This window comes from Ranitomeya variabilis, chromosome 1, assembly GCF_051348905.1.
Source record: "Ranitomeya variabilis isolate aRanVar5 chromosome 1, aRanVar5.hap1, whole genome shotgun sequence".
Classification (NCBI taxonomy): Eukaryota; Metazoa; Chordata; class Amphibia; order Anura; family Dendrobatidae; genus Ranitomeya; species Ranitomeya variabilis.
In genome coordinates, this window is record NC_135232.1 from 290,363,518 (window position 1) to 290,385,884 (window position 22,367).

Below are 22,367 nucleotides of genomic sequence, written 5' to 3' on the forward strand. Positions count from 1 at the left end.
AAGCTTTTTGGCCACCCTTCAGGTGTTGCCTATGCATTTGGCTTTGACTCCCATTGAATTCAATGGGGTTTGGGTATTTTTGGCTAATAAAAAGAGCTGCTAATGCAGTCACGGTTTGTCAGACTGGCATGACATCACATGTGCGTCACACGTCAACAATGACACCACACTGTCTAAGTAAAAGAAGAGCTGTGGAGGTGGTCAGGTAAAAGGTGGTTCAAGGAGCTCCTGTCCAGCACCCAGAGATAAAAGACCTGGCCACTGAACTGGATCGTACTCAGCAGCATTTTGTGGGAGCAAGTATAGTACAATCTGCAGATATTAAATTGATGAAAACCTAAAACCTATGAGTGGGGTTCATTAGGATGCCATTGTGAACAAAGCTGTAGCAGTGTCATTATTGTATACTTATTTTCTTACCCCTGTTTTTCTATGTGAGGAGCTACAAGTTTGATCATAAAGAATGTCGATATTACATTTACATGAAACACCTGAGAAGAAAAACACAAAATAAATAAACATATTAGTAATTTGAAAAATTTACATTTTGAAAAACAAAAGTGGCGGGCCTCTGAAAATCTGAAGACATTATATCACTCCATATAGGAAAGATGCTCCATGTTTTATTCCTTTTTCCTTCCAGCCAATTTCAGGTATACAGCGTAGGCAAGAGGCTGTATTATCCCAGAACCAGGCTAATATGTCAGGCCCAGCTACCAGGGAAATCAACAAAAAAAAATTAATGCTGAAATGTTCTGCAAAGGTTTTTCTTGCCGATTTGGGTGTGTAATGTGGTGGACCAAAGTAAAAAATATGTAAAGAGCACACACCTACAACACATAACCTCTTTCTGCGGATGCCGGTTTTTGCCTTCCAGACCTGGCAAAATATTTAAAATCTGACATGTCAATTTACTGTATGTGCTGATAACACTGGAATACTTGTACCAATCCCCGTGAATCTCAGTTTGTTTTTTCCAGACAAAAATGTACTTGATGTTTATGGCATATTTTGTTTGATATAATTTGTATTTATTTCTAAAAATATCTAATGATGAAAATGTTTAAAAATTGTACATTATTATACTTTTAATTTTCAAATATCTATTCATCATTTGGTGAAGTATGACAGAGCATAATGTAGAGGTGAGAGTCTGACTGATTAATTAAGTGCGGAATCAGCACAAAGAATTGACATGCTGCGGAAAATAAACAGCAAAGTTTCCGCGCTGTATTTTCTGCAGCATGGGCACTGCAGATTTGGTTTTCCATTGGTTTACATGGTACTGTAAACCGCATGGAAAACTGCTGCGGATCCACAGCCAAATCCGCAACGTGTGCACATACCCTTATGCTATCTGCACACGTTGCAGATTTTGATGTGGATCCATAGCATTTTTGGTTGCGCAGAATTGCATCAAATCCGCAGTGTAGTGCACAAGCAATGTTAGTTAATGTGAAAATGACATTTGGAGTGCACATGCTGCCGAAAAAAAAGTGCGGATTTGCAGCGTTTTATTTTCCGCAGCATGTCAATTCTTTTTGGGGATCTGCAGCGTTTCTGCACCCATTGACTACCATTGTGTCAGGCCAATCCAAAGCAAAATTGCAGGTTTAAAAAGATCTGTGGTTTTGCTGCGGATGTGCCTGCGAGAAATGCTGCAGATTGGGAGGAAAAAGAATGTGTGGGTGGAGTGTGGGTGGAGACTATGTGTGGGACAAGACTTGTGTGAGCGGAGAAGATGTGCGGGGCTGTGTGCAGGTGTTTGTGTGTGACTGTGTGTGTCTGTGTGGGTGTGTGTGGGTGTGCGAAGGTCTGCGGGTGTATGCGAGGCTGTGTGTTTGTGTGTCTGTCTGTAGGCAGGCATCGTCTGATGGGACTACTAGTCCCACATGGCTATGCCTGCTACAGTGACAGCTAGCCGGATGATGGGTCAGTAGTAGTCCCATCATCCGGCTACTGTGTTCAAGTGTAAAAAAAAAAACACATATACAGTACACAAATATAGACATACAGTACATACAACATACAGTACATACTCACCAAATCACCTAGTTCTCGAAGCCCTCGATCACATGGAAAAAGAATAAAATAAAAAAACAGTATACTCCATGATCTGATGTAATTCATTTAATAATGAGTGTCACATGATGATCTCCTGTGGAGACCTGTCACATCGGCAGATGCGACCCCTCTCCAGGGGCTCTGGTGGTACAGTGACAGGAGGTAATTCTCCACACTGTATCACATCAGAGGTCACTGGCACTTGCGGCACCGCTGCATGGGAAAATTCTCATGCAACGTTGCCTAAAATGAAAGCCTGAACTCATGTAACCTCTTCAGTAATGCACTGCAGGAGCAATTGGATCCTGTCTGTGCATCGCGAGAGGCCTATAGAGCCGTCAAATTTCCTGATAGCTCTATAGGGGAGATCATCATGGGAAACTCAGACCAGGGAGTGTTTATGTTGGTTTATTACTTTTTATTTTTTTTCAGGAGATCTAGGGCGTTGCATGGATTGGCAGAGCAATAAAGATGGCAAATCTGTGTAGTGTTTTTTTTCATTAAAACACTTTATTCTGGCTGTGTCTTTGTTTATTTAACCCTTTCACAACTATAGGATTAGTAATGGATTGGTATCTTATTGACGCCTCTCCATTATTAAGCCGGCTTGATGTCGCCTTACAATTCAAAGGTGGCATCAACCCCCAACTATTACCCCATATGCCACCGCTACAAGGCAGTGTGAAGAGAGGCGAAGTGCCGGAATTGGTGCATCTTACAGATGTGCCATTCCTAGGGCAGCTGTGTGCTGGTGTTTGTAGCCAGGTGGGGGCCAATATCCATAGTCCCTTCCTAGGCTTTGCATATTGGCCCACAGCTGTCTGCATAGCCTTTTCTGGTTATTAATTACAGGGGGTCCCATGTCATTATTTTTGGGGGGTCCCCCTATTTTAATAGCTAGTAAAGGACAAATATACAGCTGAGGATTGATATTCATAGCCTGGGAATAGGGTTGAGCGACTTTCATTTTTTTAAGATCGAGTCTGGTTTTGTGAAACCCGATTTAGTCCAGAGTCGAGTCGAGTGAAGTCGGCCGATTATCGCTAAAAGTCGGGGATCGACCGAAACACGAAACCCAATGCAAGTCAATGGGGAAGCATAGCCGGCAGTGAGTGGAGGCCAGGAAAACACCTACAGTGCACATTTTACTGCCAAAAACATCCATTCTTGTTTTCTGAAGCTTGTCAATCTTAATTAACTTTATAATAATAGTTGGGCACTGGAAATTGGGGGTCATTTGGCAAAAGTTGTGGGGGTAGGGCTGGTTCAAGGTTTTAGTGGGCCCAGGAAACATGGACTACGTCATGGCGGTGGAGCAGGGAGAGGTAAGTATTTCAACGTTGCAAGTGCTGTGATCCTGAGCAAGCAGGGGGGGCCCACTCGTTCGCATTGGCACTGGCACAGGGCCCCTCAAAGTATGGCGGTGTGTTTGCATGGCGGGGGCGCCTCCCACCAGCAGCGACACTTTTGCGTACTCTGAGTGGCCCTGTGCCAGTGACGTCGCCAACGAGTATGCCCCCCCACCTGATGAAGGAACCTGCACTTTCATCTGCACCTTCCTCTTTGTCCCTGTGTAAGGTGGTATAATATGCGGGAAGGGGAACCTTACTTTCAGCAGGGTCAGATTCTGGCTGTGTAGAGTACAAGGGGAATGTAGTGGTCTAGGTCAATGTACCAGCAGACTCATCTAGCAGTGGCTGGGCAATGGGCAGGATGATGAGGAAACAGATATAGGGCCAAAGAATAAAGTAGGCTAAATGCAGATCAAAATTGGTAACAGGACTAAACAGGCGGCATTGCTTTGTTCAGTGGAGTAGCAAACCCAAGAGCAGCAGACACTGTTTCAAGGGCCTAACCACACTAGTAGGCCAAATGCAGTTTAATATCTGATAGTATAGGCCGAAAGCCAGAATGTGGAAGCTCAGCTTTGTTCAGTTGAGGACAACACCAGGGAGGGGCAGACACCGTTAGTAGGCCCTAACCACCATTTTGTTTTTTAAAAAACACTTAATGAGAGCCAGAAGGTTGAAGCTCAGCTTTATTCAGTTGAGGGCAACACCAGGGAGGGGCAGACACCGTTAGTAGGCCCTAAACACCATTTTGTTTTTTAAAAAACACTTAATGAGAGCCAGAAGGTTGAAGCTCAGCTTTATTCAGTTGAGGGCAACACCAGGCAGGGGCAGACACCGTTAGTAGGCCGGAACCACCATTTTGTTTTTAAAAAAACACTTAATGAGAGCCAGAAGGTTGAAGCTCAGCTTTATTCAGTTGAGGGCAACACCAGGCAGGGGCAGACACCGTTAGTAGGCCGGAACCAGCAATGTGTTTAAAAACAGCAGTTAATCAGAGCCGGAAGGTAGAAGCTCAGCTTTATTCAGTTGAGGGCAACACCAGGGAGGGGCAGAAGCCATTAGTAGGCCCTAACCACCATTTTGTTTTTTAAAAAAGACTTAATGAGAGCCAGAAGGTTGAAGCTCAGCTTTATTCAGTTGAGGGCAACACCAGGCAGGGGCAGACACCGTTAGTAGGCCGGAACCACCATTTTGTTTTTTAAAAAACACTTAATGAGAGCCAGAAGGTTGAAGCTCAGCTTTATTCAGTTGAGGGCAACACCAGGCAGGGGCAGACACCGTTAGTAGGCTGGAACCAGCAATGTGTTTAAAAACAGCAGTTAATCAGAGCCGGAAGGTAGAAGCTCAGCTTTATTCAGTTGAGGGCAACACCAGGGAGGGGCAGAAGCCGTTAGTAGGCCCTAACCACCATTTTGTTTTTTAAAAAACACTTAATGAGAGCCAGAAGGTTGAAGCTCAGCTTTATTCAGTTGAGGGCAACACCAGGCAGGGGCAGACACCGTTAGTAGGCCGGAACCACCATTTTGTTTTTTAAAAAACACTTAATGAGAGCCAGAAGGTTGAAGCTCAGCTTTATTCAGTTGAGGGCAACACCAGGCAGGGGCAGACACCGTTAGTAGGCCGGAACCAGCAATGTGTTTAAAAACAGCAGTTAATCAGAGCCGGAAGGTAGAAGCTCAGCTTTATTCAGTTGAGGGCAACACCAGGGAGGGGCAGAAGCCGTTAGTAGGCCCTAACCACCATTTTGTTTTTTAAAAAACACTTAATGAGAGCCAGAAGGTAGAAGCTCAGCTTTATTCAGTTGAGGACAACTTGAATTAGGGACTGCATACAGACTTAGCAGGCTGTCCCCTGTGTGGACCATGCATCCAATACATTAACCCATTGAGCCACAAAGGACACGTAACCTTCCGTGGCCATGCCTACAGGTCCATGTGTCTGTTGTCAGGTGTACCTTTGTCAGTGTAGGCCTATTGGAAGGAGGGACCGCAGACAGGCTTCGAAGGCCTAACACAATAAAATGGGCTGGCTGTAGGCACTTTAAAATTGGTTCCAGGGGTACACGGGCAGCAGTGGTCTGGTCAGTGGAGGCCTAGTGGAAGGAGGGACCGCAGACAGGCTTCGAAGGCCTAACACAATAAAATGGGCTGGCTGTAGGCACTTTGAAATTGGTTCCAGGGGTACACGGGCAGCAGTGGTCTGGTCAGTGGAGGCCTAGTGGAAGGACTGACCGCAGACAGGCTTCGAAGGCCTAAAATAACAAACAATAGGCTCATGGCAGTTTTACAGCGGTTACATGGATACACGGGCAGGCAGCTGGTGATGAGTGGAGGAGTATTTAAAGTAGGGACCGCAGACAGGCTATCAAAGGCCTAAAATAACAAACAATAGGCTCATGGCAGTTTTACAGCGGTTACATGGATACACGGGCAGGCAGCTGGTGATGAGTGGAGGAGTATTTAAAGTAGGGACCGCAGACAGGCTATCAAAGGCCTAAAATAACAAACAATAGGCTCATGGCAGTTTTACAGCGGTTACATGGATACACGGGCAGGCAGCTGGTGATGAGTGGAGGAGTATTTAAAGTAGGGACCGCAGACAGGCTATCAAAGGCCTAAAATAACAAACAATAGGCTCATGGCAGTTTTACAGCGGTTACATGGATACACAGGCAGCTTGGTGGTGAGTGGAGGAGTATTTAAAGTAGGGACCGCAGACAGGCTATCAAAGGCCTAAAATAACAAACAATAGGCTCATGGCAGTTTTACAGCGGTTACATGGATACACGGGCAGGCAGCTGGTGATGAGTGGAGGAGTATTTAAAGTAGGGACCGCAGACAGGCTATCAAAGGCCTAAAATAACAAACAATAGGCTCATGGCAGTTTTACAGCGGTTACATGGATACACGGGCAGGCAGCTGGTGATGAGTGGAGGAGTATTTAAAGTAGGGACCGCAGACAGGCTATCAAAGGCCTAAAATAACAAACAATAGGCTCATGGCAGTTTTACAGCGGTTACATGGATACACGGGCAGGCAGCTGGTGATGAGTGGAGGAGTATTTAAAGTAGGGACCGCAGACAGGCTATCAAAGGCCTAAAATAACAAACAATAGGCTCATGGCAGCTTTACAGCGGTTACATGGATACACAGGCAGCTTGGTGGTGAGTGGAGGAGTAGTGCAAGGAGTGTCTGTCCCAGTACTCCCAAAATATAAATAGATGTTAATGTCTCGCAAAACAACCAAAACAAAAAAAAAGGTGGCATACTTAGGTACAGGGGTGGGCTCATCTACTGAGTTTCTGACATAGTAATTTGGCAGTAACTATTTAATGGTGCCAATATAGGACACAGACACAGACTACTTTAAGTTGCATCATAGATGTCTACAAATTTGTATTGTCAGTGCCAGACATTGAATGATGTCAGCGAATAGACTAAAGATTGGTGGAGCTGTGCGACATAATTTTGCACGTGGTAGAGCACATTTTGAGCTGGGGTAGGGGGGAACTCTCTTGAGGCCGGCGGGACCGCCCCAGGGCCCCTCATGTTACAACGGTGTGTCTGACGTTGGGTGCGCACCACCACCGCCAGAGACACTACATTGTACTATGAGGGACCCAGTAGCAATGCCGTCAACCAAAAGCGAGCACACCCACCTCTTCAGACAAACAGCAGTCTCACGGGTGCTTGCGCCAAGTCGCGATACCACGGCCCCGTGTGGGGAGTTTTGCCATTTAGGGAGGTGTAAACATGTCGTATGCTGTACAATCAGCTGCAGCAAATTAGACATTAGAAAAGTAATTCACAGGCAAGAGCTTTTCATAGGAAAGCTAGGTGTCGGCTGGGCAAGGTGGGGCAAAAGATTTCGAAATCCAGTTGTGGTTCATTTTAATGAATGTTAGATCGTCAACATTTTGGATAGCCAGACGAGTCCTTTTTTCGGTTAATATTGAACCTGCAGCACTGAATACTCTTTCTGATAGGACACTTGCTGCCGGGCAAGCAAGCTCCTGCAATGCATATTCTGCCAATTCTGGCCAGGTGTCTAATTTGGAGGCCCAGTAATCAAATGGGAATGACGGTTGAGGGAGAACATCGATAAGGGATGAAAAATAGTTAGTAACCATACTGGACAAATGTTGTCTCCTGTCACTTTCAATTGATGCAGCAGTACCTGTCCTGTCTGCGGTTATAGCAAAATCACTCCACAACCTGGTCAGAAAACCCCTCTGTCCAACGCCACTTCTGATGTGTGCACCCCTAACACTCCTAGTCTGCTGCCCCCTGGAGCTCGTGTGAGAACGATCACGTGCGCTGTGTGCTGGGAATGCCTGAAGCAAACGGTCAACAAGAGTTGATTGTTTGGTTGCTAATATTAGTTCCAAGTTCTCATGTGGCATAATATTTTGCAATTTGCCTTTATAGCGTGGATCAAGGAGGCAGGCCAACCAGTAATCGTCATCGTTCATCATTTTCGTAATGCGTGTGTCCCTTTTTAGGATACGTAAGGCATAATCCGCCATGTGGGCCAAAGTTCCAGTTGTCAAATCTCCGGTTGTGATTGGTTGAGGGGCAGTTGCAGGCAAATCTACGTCACTTGTGTCCCTCAAAAAACCAGAACCCGGCCGTGACACGCAACCAATTTCCTGTGCCCCCGGGAAAGGTTCGGCATTAAAAATATACTCATCCCCATCATCCTCCTCGTCCTCCACCTCCTCTTCGCCCGCTACCTCGTCCTGTACACTGCCCTGACCAGACAATGGCTGACTGTCATCAAGGCTTTCCTCTTCCTCTGGTGCAGACGCCTGCTCCTTTATGTGCGTCAAACTTTGCATCAGCAGACGCATTAGGGGGATGCTCATGCTTATTACGGCGTTGTCTGCACTAACCAGCCGTGTGCATTCCTCAAAACACTGAAGGACTTGACACATGTCTTGTATCTTAGACCACTGCACACCTGACAACTCCATGTCTGCCATCCTACTGCCTGCCCATGTATCCTCCCACAAATAAATAACAGCACGCCTCTGTTCGCACAGTCTCTGAAGCATGTGCAGTGTTGAGTTCCACCTTGTTGCAACGTCTATGATGAGGCGATGCTGGGGAAGGTTCAAAGACCGCTGATAGGTCTGCATACGGCTGGCGTGTACAGGCGAACGTCGGATATGTGAGCAAAGTGCACGCACTTTGAGGAGCAGGTCGGAGAACCCAGGATAAGTTTTCAATAAGCACTGCACCACCAGGTTTAAGGTGTGAGCCAGGCAAGGAATGTGTTTCAGTTGGGAAAGGGAGATGGCAGCCATGAAATTCCTTCCGTTATCACTCACTACCTTGCCTGCCTCAAGATCTACTGTGCCCAGCCACGACTGCGTTTCTTGTTGCAAGAACTCGGACAGAACTTCCGCGGTGTGTCTGTTGTCGCCCAAACACTTCATAGCCAATACAGCCTGCTGACGCTTGGCAGTAGCTGGCCCATAATGGGACAACTGGTGTGCAACAGTGTCATCTGCCGATGGAGTGGTTGGCAGACTGCGTTCTGTGGAAGAGCTGTAGCTTCTGCAGGAGGACGAGGAGGAGGAGGAGGAGGGGGTGCGAACGCCTACAGCCAACTGTTTCCTAGACCGTGGGCTAGGCACAACTGTCCCTAAATTGATGTCGCCTGTGGACCCTGCATCCACCACATTCACCCAGTGTGCCGTGATGGACACATAACGTCCCTGGCCATGCCTACTGGTCCATGCATCTGTAGTCAGGTGCACCTTTGTACTCACAGATTGCCTGAGTGCATGGACGATGCGCTGTTTAACATGCTGGTGCAGGGCTGGGATGGCTTTTCTGGAAAAAAAGTGTCGACTGGGTAGCTCGTATCGTGGTTCAGCGTACTCCATCAGGGCTTTGAAAGCTTCGCTTTCAACTAACCGGTAGGGCATCATCTCTAACGAGATTAGTCTAGCTATGTGGGCGTTAAAACCCTGTGTACGCGGATGCGAGGATAAGTACTTCCTTTTTCTAACCAGAGTCTCATGTAGGGTGAGCTGGACTGGAGAGCTGGAGATCGTGGAACTTTCGGGTGTGCCGGTGTACATGGCAGACTGAGAGACGGTTGGAGACGGTATTGTTTCCGCCGGTGCCCTAGATGCAATATTTCCTCCTACAAAACTGGTGGTTCCCTGACCCTGACTGCTTTTGGCTGGCAAAGAAACCTGCACAGATACTGCCGGTGGTGCGGAAAATGGTGGCCTTACAGTGACGGAAGGGATGTTGCGTTGCTGACTAGCTTCATTGGCCGAGGGTGCTACAACCTTAAGGGACGTTTGGTAGTTAGTCCAGGCTTGAAAATGCATGGTGGTTAAGTGTCTATGCATGCAACTAGTATTTAGACTTTTCAGATTCTGACCTCTGCTTAAGCTAGTTGAACATTTTTGACAGATGACTTTGCGCTGATCAGTTGGATGTTGTTTAAAAAAATGCCAGACTGCACTCTTCCTAGACTCGGATCCCTTTTCAGGGATTGCAGACTGAGCTTTAACCGGATGGCCACGCTGTCCTCCAACAGGTTTTGGCTTTGAAACGCATTTTGGGCCAGATACGGGCCCGGCAGATGGAACCTGTTGCGATGTTGATGCCTGCTGCGGCCCCTCCTCCACCTCCGCTTCTGAACTACTGCCGCCTGCACCCTGTTCCCCCAATGGCTGCCAATCGGGGTCAATAACTGGGTCATCTATTACCTCCTCTTCGAGCTCGTGTGCAACTTCGTCTGTGTCACTGTGTCGGTCGGTGGTATAGCGTTCGTGGCGGGGCAACATAGTCTCATCAGGGTCTGATTGTGGATCTGTACCCTGAGAGGGCAATGTGGTGGTCTGAGTCAAAGGAGCAGCATAGTACTCTGGCTGTGGCTGTGCATCAGTGCACTCCATGTCAGAATCTACTTGTAATGGGCATGGCCTGTTAAATGTTTCACTTTCTAAGCCAGGGACGGTATGTGTAAAGAGCTCCATGGAGTGACCCGTTGTGTCGCCTGCTGCATCCTTCTCTCTTGTTGTAGTTTTTGCTGAGGAGGACAAGGAAGCGACTTGTCCCTGACCGTGAACATCCACAAGCGACGCGCTGCTTTTACATTTACCAGTTTCGGAAGAGGAGGCAAAAGAGCTAGAGGCTGAGTCTGCAATGTAAGCCAAAACTTGCTGTTGCTGCTCCGCCTTTAAAAGCGGTTTTCCTACTCCCAGAAAAGAGAGCGTTCGAGGCCTTGTGTAGCCTGACGACGAAACTGGCTCCACAGCTCCAGACTTAGGTGGAATATTTTTATCCCCACGACCACCTGATGCTCCACTACCACTACCATCATTACCAGCTGACAATGAACGCCCACGACGACCTCTTGCACCAGACTTCCTCATTGTTTTAAAATCTTAACCAAAGTAACTTTATTTGTTGCTGTCAAACAACTTACACGGTGAGCTATAACTTCAGTATGATTTCAATATCCCTTAACAGGTTGGTGAGACCACAAGGAAAATCAGGCACAATGTTACACACTCTGTTTTCTGTGGCACAAAATCACAGAGATGACACACACGCAGGACTTTCACTCAATCACTAATGTCAATATTAATCTCCCACCTAATTTATTTATTTATTTTTCTCAGGGAGACTTTAGAAACCAAATAATATTAAAAAAAAAAAAAAAAAAAAAAAAAAAAAAAAAAGGCTTTCTATGGCCCACAATTAGAGAGAGAGAGAGGTGGCACACCCAGGAGTCAAGACTGGCGCACAAGCTGAAAGGGCAATATTACTCTCCCACTGTTTTTTTAAGTTTTTTTTTTTTTATTTTCAGGGAGACTTTAGAAACCAAATAATATTAAAAAAACCAAAAAAATAAATAGCCTTTCTATGGCCCACTGAATGAGAGAGAGAGGTGGCACACCCAGGAGTCAAGACTGGCACACAAGCTGAAAGGGCAATATTACTCTCCCACTGTTTTTTTATGTTTTTTTTTTTTTCAGGGAGACTTTAGAAACCAAATAATATTAAAAAAACCAAAAAAATAAATAGCCTTTCTATGGCCCACTGAATGAGAGAGAGAGGTGGCACACCCAGGAGTCAAGACTGGCACACAAGCTGAAAGGGCAATATTACTCTCCCACTGTTTTTTTTATGTATTTTTTGTTTTTTAAGGGAGACTTTAGAAACCAAATAATATTAAAAAAAAAACAAAAAAAAAAAGGCTTTCTATGGCCCACAATTAGAGAGAGAGAGGTGGCACACCCAGGAGTCAAGACTGGCGCACAAGCTGAAAGGGCAATATTACTCTCCCACTGTTTTTTTAAGTTTTTTTTTTTTTATTTTCAGGGAGACTTTAGAAACCAAATAATATTAAAAAAACCAAAAAAATAAATAGCCTTTCTATGGCCCACTGAATGAGAGAGAGAGGTGGCACACCCAGGAGTCAAGACTGGCACACAAGCTGAAAGGGCAATATTACTCTCCCACTGTTTTTTTAAGTTTTTTTTTTTTTATTTTCAGGGAGACTTTAGAAACCAAATAATATTAAAAAAACCAAAAAAATAAATAGCCTTTCTATGGCCCACTGAATGAGAGAGAGAGGTGGCACACCCAGGAGTCAAGACTGGCACACAAGCTGAAAGGGCAATATTACTCTCCCACTGTTTTTTTATGTATTTTTTGTTTTTTAAGGGAGACTTTAGAAACCAAATAATATTAAAAAAAAAAACAAAAAAAAAAGGCTTTCTATGGCCCACAATTAGAGAGAGAGAGGTGGCACACCCAGGAGTCAAGACTGGCGCACAAGCTGAAAGGGCAATATTACTCTCCCACTGTTTTTTTAAGTTTTTTTTTTTTTATTTTCAGGGAGACTTTAGAAACCAAATAATATTAAAAAAACCAAAAAAATAAATAGCCTTTCTATGGCCCACTGAATGAGAGAGAGAGGTGGCACACCCAGGAGTCAAGACTGGCACACAAGCTGAAAGAGCAATATTACTCTCCCACTGTTTTTTTAAGTTTTGTTTTTTTTATTTTCAGGGAGACTTTAGAAACCAAATAATATTAAAAAAACCAAAAAAATAAATAGCCTTTCTATGGCCCACTGAATGAGAGAGAGAGGTGGCACACCCAGGAGTCAAGACTGGCACACAAGCTGAAAGGGCAATATTACTCTCCCACTGTTTTTTTATGTATTTTTTGTTTTTTAAGGGAGACTTTAGAAACCCAATAATATTTAAAAAAAAAAAAAAAAAGGCTTTCTATGGCCCACAATTAGAGAGAGAGGTGGCACACCCAGGAGTCAAGACTGGCACACAAGCTGAAAGGGCAATATTATTCTCCCACTGTTTTTTTATTTATTTATTTTTTTTTTCAGGGAGACTTTAGAAACCAAATAATAAGAAAAAAAATAAATAAATAAATAGGCTTTCTATAGCCCACTGAATAAGAGATAGCACACACAGCAGTGGCACACAAGCCCTGACTGAGGCCAATATTTTTCTACCACTGATTGATGTAGTGTTTTTGTGTTGAGGTAGAATTTAGAACACAAATCACGGAAAAAATAAATAGGCTTTCTATGGCCCACTCAGTGAGAGATGGCACACACAGGGATGGCACTGTAGCAGAAATGCCAATCTTAATCTCCCACAAAAAAAAAAAAAAAAAAAAACCAGGGACTGTCCTACAATTACTATCTCCCTGCAGTCATGTAAGCCAGGTATGGCAGGCAGCAATAGGAGTGGACTGATGCACAAATTAAATAAAAAGTGTGGACAAACAAAAAAGATAGCTGTGCAGAAAGGAACAAGAGGATATGTGCTTTGAAAAAAGCAGTTGGTTTCCACAGTGGCGTACACACAGCAATACAGCTATCACGGAGCCTTCTAGGGTAGCCCAATGAGCTACAGCGCTGAGGAAAAAAAAAAAAAATAGCTTCCACTGTTCCTGCACACCGAAGGTGGTGTTGGACAGTGGAAATCGCTACAGCACAAGCGGTTTGGTGGTTAGTGGACCCTGCCTAACGCTCTCCCTGCTTCTGATGAAGCGGCAGCAACCTCTCCCTAAGCTCAGATCAGCAGCAGTAAGATGGCGGTCGGCGGGAACGCCCCTTTATAGCCCCTGTGACGCCGCAGACAGCAAGCCAATCACTGCAATGCCCTTCTCTAAGATGGTGGGGACCAGGATCTATGTCATCACGCTGCCCACACTCTGCGTTCACCTTCATTGGCTGAGAAATGGCGCTTTTCGCGTCATTGAAACGCGACTTTGGCGCGAAAGTCGCGTACCGCATGGCCGACAAGCACAGGGGTCGGATCGGGTTTCATGAGACGCCGACTTAGCCAAAAGTCGGCGACTTTTGAAAATGATCGACCCGTTTCGCTCAACCCTACCAGGGAATATCCATGGGTATTAACTAATGATCACTATGCTCGGTGTACTCGGAGAGAACCGAGTATTTACGGGATTATTAGGCGGGAGCTCGAGTCTCCTCCTTTTAATTTTGGTGCTTTTTAGAGCGCCATTCAACATGCTGGGATTATCTATCTTATAGGTCTATAAGAGAACTGGCACCACTCTGCTCACTGCATTCTGCTCCGGACTCAGCTAGTGTAGGGAGAGCAGCTGCTGAGTTAGGGTCAGAATCTTACTTTTATTAGTCTGTGTGGTTCTCCTAGTGTTCAGTCCACAAATCCTGATAAACCACCAGTCTTTTTTAGGGCTAATTCAGCGGTACATAGATTGCAGTGCTAGGTAAGCAGGGGAGTCTATGTGCACATATCCATATCAGTGCAAGGCATGCAGGCACTGTATGTGAGTATATAGATCTAACTGCATACCTCAAAAAGCTCCATTACTGTCTGCTGCTGCTGCTGCGTATTTTATATATACGTAGCTGCAGGTATCTGTGGCTAGGTTTTTTTTTTTTTTTACACTTTTTACCTGCTAATTTTATTACAAAGCAATCCATAGCCCCCTTTTTTCTACATATATTTGCTTGGTCACACTGCAGACTACAGCCAGGTCATTTCAATACAAGAGCAAGAAAATCTAACAATTTTTAAATTTTTGGTTTATCTCAGGCATCAGATGTGTGTGCGCAGAAAATTCTGGCTTTTTTTGGTACTATATTATTTTTTGGAGTGTCTTACAACATTTTTGGACACGATTTTGCTGGCTAAAAAATCTGCAGCTGGCCAAAAAATAGTTAGCAACAGTTCTTATTTTTTCACTGTGATTTGTACGCCACACGCATTGCATATCATTGCGCTAAATATTTTACAATTTTAGTACTCCAATTTTTTTTTTGTTTCATAGCCTACTTATTGACACAATTTTGGTGGCCCCAAAAAAATCAAGGCCGCATTTTGAGCAGTCTGTTATCTTCGTCAGACGCCTGGTGCATCTGTGGTGTTGAATCCTCACTTTGCAGGCATACATTGGATGTTTTTGTCTGCTAGTCTTGGTCTATTCCGTATTTTGTGGTGAAATTTAAAAAAAAAAAAAAAACTGTTTCAATATGCTGCCTGTATGTTATCTCCATCAGACGCCTGGTGTTTCTGTGGTGTCCAAATCCTTGCTTTGCAGGCATACATTGCATTTTTTGTCTGCTAGCCTTGGTCTATACAGCATTTTGTGGTGAAAAAAAAGGCCACATATTGAAACAGTCTGCTATCTCCGTCAGATGCCCGGGGTACCCGTGGTGTCAAATCCAAACTTTGCAGGCAAAAATTACATTTTTTTGTCTGCTAGCCTTGGTCTATACAATATTTGCTGGTTAAAAAAAATACAGCCCACATATTGAAACAGTCTGTTATCTCAGTCAGATGCCTGGTCTATCGGTGGTGTACAATTCCTTGCTTTTCAGGCCTACATTCCAGTTTTTTTCTGCTACCCTTGTTCTATACAGTATTTTGTGGTTAAAATAAATACAGGCCACATGTCAAAACAGTTTTTTATCTCAGTTACATTCCTGGTCTATCTGTGGTGTCCAAATCCTTGCTTCGCAGGCATACATTGCATTTTTTGGTCTGCAACACTTGGTCTCTACTGTCTTTTGTGGTTAAAAAAATTTAGTAAAATCCAGGCCACATATTGAAACAGTCTGTTATCTCACTCAGACGCCCGGTCTATCTGTGGTCTCCAAATGCTTGCTTTTCAGGCATACTGATCACATATATGTTTTCTCAAAATTAATACATTTGTATTGAACTTTTAAAATATTTCACTAGCCCATTTAAAATGGGCAGGGCAAGGAGCAAGAGACAAGGAAGAGGACGTGATGCTGATGGTGCATGCAGAGGACGATGCCGTGGCCAAGCTGAAAGTGGACCACAACAAAGACCCACATCTTCTCACTTGACCTTGCTGTCCCAGTTTCTAAGGGATTGCAGCACACCACTATTGAAGCCAGAGCAGTGTGAAACAGTTGTTGGTTGGATAGTGCATAATGCTTCCAGTCACTTAGCCACCACCACCACCATGTCTTCCACACGGTCAAGTCTGAGTAGCCGTGAGTGTGGACCTCAAATTACTCACCCTGATCCTCCTTCCTCCCACCATGCCGAGTGCCCTGAGACAACTGATCCCACACTTGGACACTCTGAAGAGTTGTTCAGTTTTCCATTTCAATATTCCAGACTCGCGGCCAGTCAACTTGAAGTGGGGCAAGGTGAAATCGCATGCAGCGATGCCCAAAGATTTGAGCAGCCACAGTCACACAAAGGCAATGATGGGAAAGTGTCACAAGAGGTGGACGTTGATGAGACACAATTGCCAGAAAGTCAGGAGGAGGAGCAGGGTGCAGATGTAGAAGACGAGTGGGTGGATGACATAGTAATTGACCCAACCTGGCAGGAGGACATGCAGAGCAAAGACAGCAGCACACATGGGGAAGGAGGCAAATCACCCCAACAGGCAGGAAGAAGCAGTGTGGTGGCCACAGATGGAAGGCGTGCATCCGTTCCCCATAACACCAACATTACGGAAGTTGCCATTCCAACTGTTAGACCTTCCTGAGTCTGGTTATTTTTTAAAGACTCTGCCTATAACCCCAAACAGGCCATTTGCAGCACCTTCCATGCCCGCATCAGCAGGGATAGTAAAACTACCAACCTGACCACCACCAGCTTGATCATGCACATGAGAGCAAAGCAACCGACTTTGTGGGCCAAACCCCACACTCCAGGAACATGGTCTGCAAGTAACACCAATGCTCTTCCACTGCTTTGCGTAGAAGCCAATCCCCAGTCCTTGATGCATGTGAAGATGCCTTGTGCCCTGCACCTGTTGTTGCCCACAGTCAACCAACACCATTATCAAGCCCATCCATGTTCTTGTCCCAGCGCAGCCTTCAGTTGTCTATACCTCAGTGATTGGAAAGTAAGCGGAGATACGCAGCCAACTCCCCACAGGCCACAGTACTAAATTCCCACATTTCTCGTCTGCTTGTGCTCGCGCCTTTTAGGCTTGTTGATACAGAAGCTTTCCACAACCTGATGGTAGCGGCCATCGAAGGTACTAGGTCCCCAGTCATCATTATTTCTCCGGGTGTGCCGTACTGGCATTACACCAGCACGTATCACACATTACTCGTGCCCTCAACAATGCTGTTACTGGGAAAGTCCACCTAACCACGGACACGTGGACAAGTGCTTGTGGGCAGGGACCGTACATCTCACTGATGGCACCCTGGGTTAACATAGTAGAAGCCAGGACCCAGTCGGACTTTGGGATGGAACACATCCTCCAGATGCCGAGGATTGCAGGCCCTACGTCAATCAGGGTTATCCCCACAGTCTACAGCTCCTGCACTTCTTCCTCCTCCTCCTCCTCATCCTCTTCAACCTCCTTCTCTGAAATGAGCACATCAGTCAGAGGCTGGAAGCACTGCAGCACTGCGTCAGCCAAGCAGCAACAGGCTGTGCTGAAGCTAATCTGCTTAGGTGACAAACCGCATAATGTTGTGGACAGCACTGAAAGAGTAGTCAGACACCCCTGAACCTACAGCCAATCACGGTTGTGTGTGACAATGGCCTGAACCTGGTGATAGCTCTGTGGCAAGGTGAGCTCACACACGTACCTGGCTTGGCCCATGTTCTTAACCTCATCGTTCAACGTTTTCTCAAAAGCTACCCGAAGCTGCCAGATCTGCTAGTCAAAGTATGCCACCTGTCAGCCCATTTTTGAAAGTCAGTTACAGTTTGCGTGCTTCAGCAGAATTTGCATCTTCAAGCTCACCGACTGGTGTGTGATGTTCCCATGTGTTGGAACTCTGCACTGCATATGTTGGAAATGATTTGTGAGCTTTGGAGGGCAGTTGTTGACTACCAGCATCAACAAGGCCATCGTTATTCAGTTCAGATTCCACACATAAACCCTCAGGAGTGGACATGGATGTCAGACATATGTACATCCTCAAAAGGTTTAAGGACTGCACCAAGATGGTGAGCGGCAATGACACCATAATTATCAACACCATCCTGCTTCTCTGCATTCTGGAAAACCCTTTGCTCACAATTAAAGAGGATGCATTTCAGGCGGAGCACGAGTTCATGGAGCAAGGAACCATACAGGGTGATTACACTCAGCCCAGCCTCATGTCATCCCAATGTGGATTGGTAGACAATGAGGAAGAGGAGGAGGAGGAATGACAGGAGCTACTTTCATGTGCTATAAACGGTACTACAAGCTCAGCTCTCATACCGTCTGTTCAGCGTGGATGGCCTTAGGACAAGGAGGAGGGGGATGAGGAGGAGGACAGCATGGTCCATCATTCTGTTGGTGAGGACATGGAAGTCTTTCCTGTTAGCAGTCTGGCACGCATGGCTGACTTTATGTTGCGTTGCGTTTCCCTAGACCCTTGCATTATTAACATTTTCGATGACACTCATTACTGGTTGTAGACCCACGCTACAAGGAGAACTTTCAATCTCTTCTTCCACAGGCAGACAGGTGTACTAAAATGTTGCAGTACCAGAGGGCCCTTGTAGCAAAATTAATAAAAAAATCCCATCTGATAACGCTTTCAGCAGACATCAGAAATTGTTGTACAACCAAGGAGTCCAAGCGAGAGATGCAGAAGTACAATCCCGCACAGGCAGGTGCTGTCTGAAGAAGTGCAATGTTTTGGAAGATGCTGAGGGAGTACCTTGCTGATCATACAAATGTCCTCTGTGATTCCTCTGTGCCTTTAAATTGTTGGGTATCCAAGCTGGACACGTGGCATGAACTGGCTCTCTACGCCTTGGAGATCCTGGCATGCCATGCTGCTAGCGTTCTGTCAGAGGGTGTTCTTAGTGCCGTTGCTGGAATTATAACAGCTAAGCGCATCCGCCTGTCAACTGAAAATACTGACAGGCTGACTCTTATAAAAGTGAACAAGGGCTGGATTGGGCAAGACTTCTGTACACCACCGAATGAAAACAGCAAAACATAACCTCAAATACATTGTGTTTTTTGTGGAGGTGTATTCTCATGCACCTCTTCACAACCACGCATGGGTTTACGCTTCATGATTTGGTCGGTTTGGTGTTATCGTCCTCCTTATCCTCATCCTCATCATCTACAACCACTAGAACACCAGGGTTAACGTATTCCTTGATGCAAAAGTCACTCAATTTGTGTGCAAGAGTGTTTTTATCATGCCCGTTACTAATTTGAAACAAAATAAGTTTTTACTCCCCCATGGGGAAATGTTTGTCTGCCAATACACTTAGTGTATGGGCATTAAATGTCTAGGAGACCTGCTCCTTTAAATTGGACATACTTTTTAATGAGGCCTTCCTCCTCATCTCATCATTCTCTGCCACTAGATCACTGGGATTAACATGTTGTTTTCTGTGACAGCCAGTCAATTTTTGGACAAGAATGTCTATGATGCCCATAAAATAGTTTTAAAAAATGTACCCTCCATGGGGAAATGTTTGTCAGCCCATACACTTAGTGCATGGGCATTACAAGTCTAGGAGACCCTCTCCTTTAAATTGGGCCTAGTTTTTAATGAGCTTGCTCTACATCTCATCATCCACCACCACTAGATCACCAGCGTTAACGTGTTCAGTGCTGCTACAGCCACTCTAGTTTTTTGCAAGAGTGTTTATGATGCCCGTAAACAATTTTTTTTTGCTAAATTGACCCCGATGGGGAAATGTTTGTCAGCCCATACACTTAGTGTATGGGCATTACAAGTCTAGAAGACCCGCTCCTTTAAATTGGGCCTATTTTTTAACGAGGCCTTCCTCCACGTCTCATCATCCTCCGCCACTAGATCCCCAGGGTTAACGTTTTCCATGCTGCTACAGCCACTTTAGTTTTTTGCAAAGGTGTTTAAGATGCCCGTAAACATTTTTTTTTAAAAAAATTGACCCCCCCCATGGGGAAATGTTTGTCATCTCATAAACTTAGTGTATGGGCATTCCAACTCTAGGAGACCCTCTCCTTTAAATTGGGCCTTTTTTATTGTTTAATGTTTTTTGCAAGGGTGTTTATGATGCCTTTGATAAAAATATTTACACAGTATGTTGATGTGAACCCCCCAAGGAGAAAATGTATGTCAGCCAATACACTTAGTGCATGAGCATTACAAGTCACGGATACTCGCGCTTTTGTAATGGGACAGTTTTTTTATCATGTTTCTTCCAAGTAGGATCGGGGTGCGTGCAAATTTGGGTCAAGGCGGCCCTTGCATTCAATGCATAAGGAAACAGTATGGCAGGACCAACTGAAGAATGTGAAGGGGGTTTTCCTGTGGCCATCCATTACCTGGGCTCAAAGGCTTCTTGAGGTGCATATGACTTGTTAGCAGGGCAGGTCTTGCAGTCAGTACATAAGAAAACAGCATGGGAGTACAAAATGAATAATGTGAAGTTGATTTTCCAGAGGCCATCCAGTATGTGGTTTCAAAGGCTTATTGGGGTGCATATGACTTGGTAGCAGGGCAGGCCTTGCAGTCATTGCATAAAAAAACAGTATGGGAGTACAAAATGAAGAATGTGAAGTGGTTTTTTTTGACCATCCAGTACCATGGTTCAAAGGCTTATTGGGATGCATATGACTTGGTAGCAGGGCAGGCCTTGCAGTCAATGCATAAGAAAACAGTATGGGAGTACAAAATTAATAATGTGAAGTGGATTTTCTTGTGGCCATCCATTACCTGTGATTAAAGGCTTATTGGGGTGCACATGGCTTGGTAGCAGTGCAGGCCTTGCAGTCAATACATAAGAAAACGAGCACCCAAGCATTTTAGTGCTCGCTCATCACTAATTGTAATCTGAACTGAACATTGAATATTCGCTTATCTCTAGTGCCTAACAAAAGCGACGTGCCACTGCTGGGATAGTTGGCCCTGAAAGCCCCAAAGTTGCAGCTGCTCTAATCCAGGCTAGCCAGTGGAAGTGTGAGACTCTGTAATTTGCACAATCCTGGGTATTTGTTGGGACTGTGCAATATGTTACTGTTTGTTTTGTGGTTCAATAAAGTATTGCCACACTGTTTTACCTTCATCCTGCATTGTCTGAGTGGTATTATGCCCATAAGAAAGGAGAGCAGGCATTCAGTGGGACGATCCCTGGTCCATGCGGACTAGAGCACATACTAACCTCTCCACATTTTAGCGGCAGCGGTGGGATACTACTCAGCCCGGCAGATCGGGGGGAACAGAAGGAGATTGGTGCTCATAGACACCGTCCAGGGCTTTCCAACCATTCCCAACCAGGGAGGCATGTAGAGAGACCCAGAAGACCATAGATGAGGCATACATAGAAGGTTTTCCAACCCCACCAATTCGGCCTTGGAAGAAGAACCAGAGGGGATATTCAAACGCAACAAGATATGGCGACTGCAGGACTTGTGCCAGGTTCAACAGATCAAATTCACTTGGTCGACTTGATACAGGAAATGGTTCTTTGGGATGCATAGAACATCATGAACAACAATCCAGTGGTAGTCTGGAATCCAATGCCTAGTAGTCACAAGCAGCCTCAATCTAGGAATTGTTGATTGCAATGGGAGCCTCAAGCTTTGTTATTGAATCAATTTTGGCAGTTCCAGTACCAGTACCACCAACGCTGGTTGCCACCTCTATGGCCCACTGTAACAGAGTGTCACCCCAGCCTGTACACATGGACCCTACTGTAATCAGGCCTACATTAACATTCCTTGTCCTGTATCTGGTTGGGGCATGCTTGTCTTTGTTTCCCTCTGCAGGGGGCATCTCCAATACACAAACCTGTAGAGAGACTGCAAGCAGGGTTTCTGGAACTTTCTTAATCCTTGTAGCTATGTTTAAGGGGGTGGGTGTTGGGATCAGCCCCTTTGTTGTTCAGAGATACTAAGAGTGGTAGGACAACAAGCCACATCTTTAGTTAGTCAATGCTGTGTGCTTTGAAGGGCAAGGATCTGCTGCTGCAGCTGGATCCTGGTATCATGTATGGAGATTGGAGATCATTTTGACACATGGAATTGTGAGGTCTCACCACCCTACTGGATTTAAGGACTGAATCTGAAGACTGTAGTTGTGAGGTGACTTGGGAAGGGCTGGGATCTTATGCTGAGGCGAGATCCTGGTGCCAGAGTGTGGAGGGTAAAAAGCTGCCACATTGGACTGTGTTGTGTCCCTAATCTGCTGGAGCCATTGAATTCACTAAAGGACTATTTCTATTTCCCTGGCGTCGGATTGCCAGGTGGCACCCCCGGATCTGCTCCCTTTGTGTGTATTCATTGTGGACTCATTGTGGACTACTTACAGACGCTGCAGAACTACTTTCATTTGTGTTATCCCAGTCCCCTGTTCCAATAAATCTTGTTGGATTGTCTATCAGCTTGGTGTCTCTTTCTGCTCTGTCGCAAACACCGTCACACCCACCACCATGGAAATCATCTTCTTTACAGAGACGTTCCAGTGTTTAATGAATCCAACACAGAAGTTAATGAATATTTGGAGAGC

General features: G+C 45.3%; 1 protein-coding gene across 1 annotated transcript in view; it reads right to left on the reverse strand.

The window, feature by feature from the left end:
• Positions 1-22,367, reverse strand: part of LOC143815680 (dehydrogenase/reductase SDR family member 4-like) — a 151,244-nt gene that overhangs the window by 66,748 nt on the left and 62,129 nt on the right. Inside the window, exon 5 of the mRNA XM_077295196.1 lies at positions 421-491. Coding sequence (XP_077151311.1) covers positions 421-491 — 71 coding nt within the window. The remainder of the gene's footprint in view (positions 1-420; positions 492-22,367) is intronic.